Source organism: Cervus elaphus, chromosome 9 (assembly GCF_910594005.1).
Source record: "Cervus elaphus chromosome 9, mCerEla1.1, whole genome shotgun sequence".
In the NCBI taxonomy this organism is placed as follows: Eukaryota; Metazoa; Chordata; class Mammalia; order Artiodactyla; family Cervidae; genus Cervus; species Cervus elaphus.
Window position 1 is genome coordinate 93,427,381 of NC_057823.1, and position 10,650 is coordinate 93,438,030.

Consider the following 10,650-nt stretch of genomic DNA (forward strand, 5'->3'; position numbering starts at 1 on the left):
GAAGCCATGCTTCAGATGGTGTTCCCACTCTTTTTTTATTTATTTTTGGCCAAATCTGATCAGATTATCAGTGTTCTAACCTATAGTATGGCTGAGAAACAGTTTGTGTTAGAAACAGTAATTTTCCTAAGTGTGAGTTTTTTTACTTTCTCATTGTTTGTTTTCCCTTGGATTCCTAGTAATAGTTTTAAACTGCAGTTGATTTGTTGATTTACAAGAATATGTTAAAGCCACTTGTGTGTTTTGTGAGGATTAATTTTGTGAAAACTAGATTCTGAAATACAAAGGACAACCTTAATTGATTGCAGAATGATGAAAGCTAATGAAGGAGTGAGGTTACCCTGTATATGCCCTCTCTAACAATAATGTCCCCAACACGTGACTGGCCTGCTCACAGACCCAGGGAGAATTCCAATAACAGGCTCCATATGAAATTTCAGTAGTTTTGCTTGCTGTCTTCTCACCCACCAGAGAATTAATTGTCTTGTACACCTCGGGAGGTGTTTGTACCTATTTGTAAACATTTATACTAGTCTTCAAGAATCAACAGGGGATCTCTTATTGATGGTTTATCCATGACCCAGTTCCAGTACCTCATATGTAGCAGTAATTGACTTAGTGTCTATCTATTGAATGAATAAGTGACTTAATGTCTGGCATGAACATGTTATCTATCTTGTATGTTGTAGGGAAACTAAAGATTGAGTAATTTCAATTTAATAGAGGACAGAAATGAAGAACAATGGTATTCTCCTATTGTCACATCCTGAAATGCACAAAATGCTTTATAAGGTCACTTTCCTCCACCACTTTCTTTTATAATATTTATATGTGATTTGGCACTCCTTCGTGCCTCTCTAAGTGTTGTATGTCTACCCTAAATGACAATTTTATGAAAAAGTATTATTTAGTAAGGAAAACCATAAGAACTGGTATCGATCAATACAAACTTAAGTTTTTTGGGGCAGGGGTAGGGGCGGAAACCAGAGGCCCTTTGAAATGTTATGGAAGAATTCCAAAATACTTGTAGAAAAAAAAAATTGTGAATAGACCAAGTTGAAAGACACAAACAAAAAACTGCTACTCATATGACATGATATATAAACTATAGATTATGCCTCCTATATTGCTCAAAATCTATGAAACATCCCAAAGCTAGAAAGGGGAGATGGCAACAATTCTGGTGAGGAAGAACTTAAGTAACGAATATCTGACATTTTCCAATTTGAATTAAATGGCTTTACTGGATTCAAAGGCAGTTTAATAGGGTTTGGACAGAATTAAAGCATTACTATGAAAGGTCACTGATAGATAATGGATTTGAGTCTTTAATATAAGGTTGCTGGATAAGATTCACATTATTCAGGACCACTATGGAGAAGGATGAAAGAACAGCTACTTTCCTCAACTGGATTTAGATTTAGCAGGAGTATTTTACTGTTCAGCTAGAGTGCTTTACTGTTGAGAGTTTCCTTACAGTTAGTGAAAAAATATTCTTCTTTAAAGATGAAGATAAAAAGGAAAAGATGTTATTTTAAAATTTTAAAGAAGATTCATGGATACAAACAGATAAATAAGATACATCCAAAGGAACCTTGTGAAATTCTTGGAAAGTAGAGACATCCAGATAGGAAGAAGCTAAGAAGAAAGGACTTGATTAATAAATGAATAATATAGGTCATTGATAATTCTTCAGTACACTTGGTAGCTTCATTGCTCTGAAGAGGAACAACGTACTGAATCCAGAACCATAGGTACTGGGGGGGAAATACCCTGTCAGAAATATACATGTAGCTATTAAATGCGGTGCTATTCTTTTTACTGAAAAGCTACACATGTAGGTATATTAAAGAAAGAGAAGAAAGTAATAATTGGTAGTTGTACAGGAAAAACTTCAAAAAAGAATAATTAAACTGAATATCAGAGCAATCCTCTTGAAAATATGAATTTTGGATTCCTCAATAGGTTTAAAGGAAATCAGTCAAAATTATGTGACTAATTTGAATACTGACATGAACACAAAATATCACAGAAAATTGTGAATTGGTAGTTAAAAAAAGAAGATAATCATTTGAGTCATTTTCATTTCTAGGTTGTGGGTTTTTTTTTTTTTATCATATGGCTCACAGTAATGAAAATTAGGAATCCTAAATATACATGGTAGAAAGGAGACTAATATAGTTTACAAATCTTGTAATTTTTAGAATGTTACATGTTCTCATATCCCAGAAAGTGTGCTTCTTTAGGGACATGTTCTTAAAGAAAAATAAATGTACCTTTGCTTGATTCTTTCCTTTTGGTGTCTTTTGGAATGTAATTCCATTCTTTGGGAATGCTGTCACGCAGACATTCAGGAACACTGTGCCTGTTAAGGTTCATCTCACAGTTGCTCCCAGAGCTCATCACAGATACTACCTGCCGCACGACGTCCTTGAGGGCCTGGGTCAGGGCAAGTCTCAGGCATCGGATGACCTCTACCTCGGACTCTCTGCGTGTTGACACTTTAAAATCGGACAGTATATTACAGTTAGCAGAATCAAAAATATTCTGTGCCCTGTTCAATTAAGAATTCACCTTCTCAGTAATCTAATTCAAAGCTGAAGGAAAGAAAAGTTGTTTTTAGCCTAGAGATCATATGATTGATAAGTAGTCCATGAACATTTGGGGAAAAAGTTACCCCTTGGTAATCAAGGGAATAGTAGCCAGAATAACAGTGAATGAAAGAGTATTTGCTAGTACTTTGGGGACTCTACTGGTGGGTATATAACTTGTATAACCTTTTTAGATGATACATGGACAACAATTGCAAAAGTTTTGACACTTACCTGTTAACACATTTACTCCTTCTCTGGAAATTTATCCTAAGAAATTAATTATGATTATGTAAATAATAAAACAAAAGGTTGGAAATAATCTAAATGTCCAACAACTAGGGATTTATTTAATTAACTTAGAGCTTCCCCAGTGGCTCAAATGGTAAAGAATCCACCTGCAATGCAGTTGACCTGGATTTGGTCCCTGGGTTGGGAAGATCTCCTGGAGGAGGGCATGGCAACCCACTCCAGTATTCTCACCTGGAGCATCCCCATGGACAGAGGAGCCTGGCAGGCTACAGTCCATGGGGTCGCAAAGAGTCGGACATGACTGAGTGACTAAGCATAGCACATCCATCTTTGCAATAAAGTCATATTGATTAGTAAAAAAAAAAAAAGGCAGCTTAGAAGATAGTATGATATACTATTTTTATTTAAAAAATACACGTTTACATACACATAGAAAAGAATTAAAAGATATACTCTATAATGTTAAAAGTGATTATCAATGACTAATGGTATTTCAGGTGATTTTCCTTTTCCTTTCCTTCTTCTTTGACTTTTTCTTCCCTCCTTCCCTCTTTTCTTTCCTCTTTTCTTTCTAATAAGTATCACCTGCAATGATTATGTGTTACTTTTGTGATAAATACAATAAAAGTTTTTGTTTGTCTTAATGACCGGGAAGTTCAGGGATCACTATTTGAATTAATAGAGAAGAGCACCAATATGATTTTCCCCCTCAAATTTCAAGGTGATATTTCTCAAATGACAACCCATTGTAAAAACCACCGTAGTGCTGAAACTAAGAGCTGGACTTTTCAAAAGATAAACAAAATTGACAAACTTTTAGCCAGACTCATCAAGAAAAAAGAGAGAGGGGTCAAAACCAATAAAATCAGAAATGAAAAAGGAGAAGTTATATCTGATATCACAGAAATACAAATGATCCTAAGAGACTACAATTATATAACCATATAATGGACAATCTAGAAGAAATGGACAAATTACTAGATATGTACAATATCCCAAGACTGAACCAGGAAGAAATAAAAAATATGAACAGACCAATTACCAGCAATGATACTGAATTAGTGATTTAGAAAAACTCTCAACAAACACAAGTCCAGGACCAGATAGCTTCATAGGTGAATGCTACCAAACATTTAGAGAAGAGGTAATATCTGTTCTTCTCAATCTATTCCCAAAAATTGTACAGAAGAAGGAATACTTCCAAACTCATTCTGTATACAAGGCCAGCCTCACCCTGATGCTAAAACTAGACAGAGATATCACATAAAAAAGAAAAATCACAGTCCAATATCATTGATGGATATAGATGCAAAAATCCTCAACAAAATGTCAACAAACTGAATGTTGTTGACACTAAAAGGATCATACACAATACGAAGTTGGATTTATCTGAGGGATACAAGGGTTTTACAATATCTGCAAATCAGGGACTTCCCTGGTGGTCCAATAGTTAAGAATCCATCTTACAATGCAAGGAACACAAGTTTAACCCCTGGTCAGGGAATTAAGATCCATAAAGCCCGCACGCTGCAATTACTGGGGCTGTGGACTCTGGAGGCTGTGGGCCACAACTCGAGAGCCCGGTGCCCAAACTGCTCAGCCTGCACAGCGCACTTACAAGATCCCACGTGAGGTAATGAAGAAAACAGTATGATGTAAAAGATCCCACGTGATGTAATGAAGATTCTGCATGCCATAACTAAGGCCTTACTCAGCCAAATAAATTAATTAATTAAAACAGTTTTTTTTTTAAAGAAAAAGAATTCCAGAAAAAAGTGGTAGTAGGGGGAAAAAAGATAAAATATCCTGTGAGAACAGCTGAAAAATTTCCAAATATGATAAAAAACTAAACATTATCAGATATAAGAAGCTCAACAATTCCTAAGCAGAATACAAAAGAAACCAAAACAAAGCACATCATAATTAAATAGCTGCAAAGTAGTGATAAAGAGAACAATCTTAAAATGAACGATACAAAGAAGACACATTTTATAATTGGAAGCAAACACTTTAAAACCTAAACTGACTTATCATCAGAAACAATGCAAGCCATAAAATAGAAAACTGTCTTTAAAGTACTGAGTGAAAAGAAAATGAAAGATAAAAAAAAAAAAAAAACCTCTGAACCCAAAAGTCTATGTCTGATGAAAAATATTTCAAATATGAAGATAAAGCCTTTTTTTCATGCAACCAAATCAAATCAAATGAATTGATGGCAGAAAAATTTTAGTACATTAAAGGAAATACTTAATGAAGAAGGAAAATGATATCTGTCAGAAACTCAGATCTACGCAAGTAAGAGTACCAGAAATGATAGATAGATGGACAAATATGAAAGACTTTCTTCCCATTTTTAGCTTCTTTAAGCTATAACTGACTGAAACAAAAGTGAAACAATAGATTGTAGGGTTCATAACATTAGTAGAAATAAAATGAATGATGACACATGTAAAGAATAGGAAGAGTAAACAGAAATATACTTGTGTAAGATTCTTACATTATATGTAAAATGTGAAGAGTCAAAGATACTCATCACAAGATGTAAAACTTGGAACAACTACCAAAATAAATATAGAATTATATCTAATAAGCCACTAGCAAAGAAAAACTTTAATATTGAAAAATATCCAGTTAATCCAAAGAAGGTCAAAATAGATGTTAAAAGGAACAAAGTTGGGGCAAACAGAAAACAAAGAATAATATAGTCATGTAGCTCCAAGCGTCAGAACAGGGATCCACACTTAGACATGGATTTGATCAATTGTTCACTTGATTTCTGACAAAAACACCGAAGTAATTCAAACTGAGAAAGAATAGTGATTTCTAAAAAAGAATGCTGGGAAAATTGTGTATCTATGTGAAAATGTATGGTGGTGGTTTAGTCGCTAAGTCATGTCCGACTCTTGCGACCCCATGGACCGTAGCCTGGAACGCTTCTCTGTCCGTGGGATTCTCCAAACAAGAATACTGGAGTGGGTTGCCATGCCCTCCTCCAGGGGATCTTCCCGACCCAGGGATCAAACCTGCATCTCCTGTGGCTCTTGCATTGCAGGTGATTCTTTACCACTGAGCCATCAGGGAAGACCTCTTTAAAACTCAATAAGACAATCTAATTAATAAATGAAGAAAAGTTTTAAACAGATATTTTACAAAAGAGTTTTTTCAAATGACCATTAAAAACATGAAGATGTGTTTGACATCATTAATCACCATGGAACTGTAAATTAAAGTCACAGTGAGATAATAGCATATACTCCTTAGAATGATTAAAAGCAAAAAGGCAATTCCAAGTGTTGGTGAGGGCACAGAGCAACCCAAACTCTCTCACGTAACTGGTGGGAAGGTAAAAGGACAAGATTACTTTGGAAAACAGTTTAGTAGTTTCTTATAAAGTTTAACTCACAGTGGGTGCTAAAGACATGTATTTCTCTTAAAAGTAAAAGGGAGTTAAGGAATAGAGCGAAGCACAAAGTAACTTATGCTTTGATATTTTCATTTGCCCAACTAAATATTGTTGACCTACTTTGACAGTACAGGCCTGCAATGATAGCTACCAAATCTATTTCTCACAGAGTGTACTGGCCTTTGAAATGCCCACATGAGGTAACCCAACTTAATTGTTTTTTTTAATAATTTTTATCTTTTGTAATCTTTTTTTAAATGGATATTTTCACTCTTGTTTTTCTTCCTAGTTATGTTCATTCTAAGGAGTTATGTATTGCATTTCTAATTATTAAACCAGTTTACATATTTCATTACTGAATTCATATATTCATAAAGCAAATGTTTCAAAAAGTTTAGTCTAATAGAAAAAAATAAAGAGAAATAACAAGGCCTGTGATCAGAAGTTCCATTTTTTTGTTCTGATTCTACAATTTAATCAGTGAACAATCTCAGGCAAGTCTCTTAACATCTCTGGCTGTGCTTAGTCACTCAGTTATATCCAACTCTTTTCGACCCCGTGGACTTTAGCCTGCCAGGCTCAGCTGTCCATAGGGATTTCCCAGGCAAGAATACTGGAATGGGTCGCCATGGCTCCCTCCAGGGGATATTCCCAACCCAGGGATCGAACCCAGGTCTCCTGCATTGAAGACAGATTCTTTAGCATCTGAGCCACCAGGGAAGCCCAGGAAGACTGGAGTGGTTAGACTGTCCCTTCTCCAGGAGATCTTTCTGACCCAGGAATCGAATCAGGGTCTCCTGCATTGCAGGCAGATTCTTTACCAGCTGATCTACCAGGGAAGCCCAGGAATAAAATGAGGATACTGCCTTCTTTGTTTTCATCTTTCTACTCCAAAGTGATAAGACTGTGATGTCTTATGGCTAAGCTATACAGAAATCTTAACGTGTTTCAAGAGGAAGAAAATAAACCAGTTTTTAAGTAATGTACTCCAGTCAATCTGGATAAGTTAATAATATTTATTGAAGCATAGGTCTATTAGTGGTAAAATGTAAATATTGTGGGATTATGATTTTGTGTCTCAGCTATATTTCCTTGAAACCTGTTATTTTTCAAGTCAAACAGAAACCACAGTAAAAGACTTAGTTTTCTTATGAATTAGTATATCTTATTAGGGATTTTAAGATAACTGTAATTGGTAACAGAAGAATAGGAGATTTACAAAGATTTAAATAGGAGAGGAAAAAAAAGGCACAGTTCCTCATGACTGCTGCAATGTCTTAGTTCCTTTCAATTCAATAAAGTCTACATCAGAAATAATGCTCTCTTGTGGCTCAGCTCGTAAAGAATCCACCAGCAATGCAGGAGACCTGGGTTTGATCCCTGGGTTGGGAAGATCCCCTGGAGAAGAGAAAGGCTGCCCACTCCAGTATTAAGGCCTGGAGAATTCCATGGACTGTACAGTCCATGGGGTCGCAAAGAGTTGGACATGACTGAGCAACTCTCACTTTCATTTTCACTTTAAACTGGAAGACTGTTTTTTGGATAAAAAGGAAACAGTGAGAGAATACATGAAAACTAGAAAATAAGACTTTAAAAGGAGATAATTTAACGTTGATGCAGAAACAACTTGCCCAAAGGCCAAGTATGTTTCATCACTTTGAAGTTCGGCCCCTTTGAGCCCTCGACAAAATCTGATCTCTATGAACATCTGTACTACCTGTTCCTATTCCAAGAGACTTTTCTGACCTGGGGGAGGAGGGTTTGCTCAACGTGTAGATGGAAGAGAAGACTAATTAGCGGCAAGAAGCAGTTTTGCTTTCTCAGGCCACCACCTAAAATCCACTGATCTCTTCTAAGTTATTTTCAGTATGGTTTTGTGCTGAGTGTCAGATGGTTCAAGAACTTAAGAACTGAAAGATAAATAATGGTTTGAAGCAAGTGGGTCCCCCATTCTTTATAATCTTATGAGACAATTCAGCTCTTATCCTCACCAGAAACAACTCAAAACAGCAGGGGGTGGAGGAGCTTTCAAGGTTGTTTTTCTTTCAGTTCAATAAAGTCTACATCAGAAATAATGTTCTCTTTTAAACTAGCAGACTGACCATTTGAGGGATAAAAAGGAAACAGTGAGGAATATATGAAAACTAAAAAATAAGACTTTAAAAGGAGAGAATTATCACAGAGTCTTTAAGTGAGAGATTTGAGGTTTTGAAATCATTACATAAAGTTATATATTGCTACTTTGCAGTGATAATGACCAAGAGAAGATGTAACATAATGACTTAAAAATAGTTAAAAGGATAGTCAAGTAATGTCTGGAGGATAGCTAAAAATTACAGGAAGAACCAAACCATGATTATGAGTCAGTTAGATTTTTGAATATGGATTCTAGTTAAGTATTTTATGGAAATGGTGGTTCCAAAACAGTGTATAAGAAAGCATATAGGTTGAAAACCAAATGTAAATGATATATATAGTTAATGGACTGACAGGATAACCACTAAATCCTCATCCTTCATTTTCCCAAGACATTAAGTATAGAGACTTACAGATAGAATATTAAGGATCAAACAATGTGAGAATGTTTACACTTGGTCCTGCAGGTGGGGTAAACCACGAACACTTCCTATTCAGACATGTAACTCATTCTGACTTTACCATCCACTCGAGCTGTGGGCAGAACAACACAGCTCGAGAAAACATAGTACCCCAAAACAGCGATAGGACTTACTTAAATGTCTAGAGAGAGCCACTAGGCTCGTCATAATAAATGCCATTTACATATGAAGAAAACTGGCCAGCAGGTTTCTCCATCAGTTTGTTTAATAAAAGCATCTGAGAATCATAAAGTATTTCTTTTACATTTTACTAATTTCTTACATGTTTAACGGCAAAACACAATCTGTGGTAAATGTTAAATTTTTAATAAAGAAAATCTGCATAACATAATTTCTACATAATAACTTCCCCCCCTCAACTTCCCCCTCATCTTGTCCCAAGTGTGTTAAATTTTGATGGGAACTAATGCCCTGATGCTGGGAGGGATTGGGGTCAGGAGGAGAAGGGGATGACAGAGGATGAGATGGCTGGATGGCATCACCGACTCGATGGACATTAGTTTGAGTAAACTCCGGAGTTGGTGATGGACATGGAGGCCTGGCGTGCTGCGATTCATGGGTTCGCAAAGAGTCGGACATGACTGAGCAACTGAACTGAACTGAACTGAACTAAATGGTTAATGATTCCCCAAAGAAGCCTGTATACTGAAAAAAATGTAAGATAACCTTTTACAAATAACAGATTAGGCAAAACTGACATCAATAAACTTTAAAAATGTCTTTAAAGATATATTTGAGTATCTATAAAACACTTCTTTTACAAATAGTAACTTTCTCATACCTGGAGTGTTATATAACCAGTCCCATAATTGTTCTTCTTCCATGTAACTCACAAAGACGTTTCCAAATGTTTGTGGAGAGAAAGTGCAGTGGTACAATACTTGAAAGATAGCTTCTATCAAACTGGATCCTTGGTTCAGATTATTTTCTGTATTGGAACCTTGTTCTTGAAAGGTACATTCTTAAAAAGAACAAAATGATTTAGTAAGGTGGGTATCAATGAGTACGATTACATTCCTATTACTAACACTGGCATAACAGTGTAAAAATGTGTTTGATTGTTATTTACATAATAGGAGAAATGCCATATTCTTTCAGATCGAAGGTCCATTCCCCAATTGGGTCCAAACCCAGTATAATTTCTGAGAGAGTCATGGATATTTGTGTGGGGTAAAGTTGTGAGAAGGACCACATGACATCACGTAAAAGGGCAATACTAGTTTATTTTTATGTCAGAATTCTTTATCCTTTTAAACTTTTTTTCATTTATTTTTTCATTTAAAATAAGCACACATTTATTCTAGAAACTGTAAAAAATTCAGACTAAGAAACTAAGAAAATTAAAAGTGCACCAAATCCTACCAACCAGTGATAGTTACTATATTTGGTGCAGTATTTCATTCATATTATATACAAATATGCACTATATATATGTCTATATGTGTGTGTGTGTATAACTTGAATGCCAAACAGAATTATTTTATATATTCCTTATTATTGAAAATCAACTTATAACTAGTTGAATCTTTGTATCTCTCCTTGGGATTTTTGTTCTGAACATTATATACCCTTTATTCAGAACATAAATTTCATAGGAAATTCACAGTTATAGTGTTCTCAGTATTATGCTATCAATTCTACAAATAAATTTATAAATGTTTCTCAAACCCATAGCTTCCTGTCATTTCAGAATGAAGAGGTATCTCAGCTTGTTTCTCAATAAAATCAAATAGGAATTGCAACAAAGAGAGATTCATCTTATTCACCCTTTTCAGTCCTCCTCTGA

The 10,650-nt window shown here is 35.3% G+C and overlaps 1 protein-coding gene across 7 annotated transcripts in view; it reads right to left on the reverse strand.

Annotated features, from left to right (window-relative positions):
- KIAA0825 (KIAA0825 ortholog) overlaps nt 1–10,650 on the reverse strand; it is a 416,740-nt gene that overhangs the window by 205,080 nt on the left and 201,010 nt on the right. For 6 of the 7 annotated variants that reach the window (XM_043913608.1, XM_043913604.1, XM_043913611.1 and 3 more), the window contains exons 15-16: nt 9,646–9,825; nt 2,277–2,501 (exon numbers count right to left, since the gene is read on the reverse strand). In XM_043913608.1, the coding sequence (XP_043769543.1) occupies nt 2,277–2,501; nt 9,646–9,825 (405 nt within the window). The remainder of the gene's footprint in view (nt 1–2,276; nt 2,502–9,645; nt 9,826–10,650) is intronic. The other variant, XM_043913607.1, reaches the window with a different exon arrangement.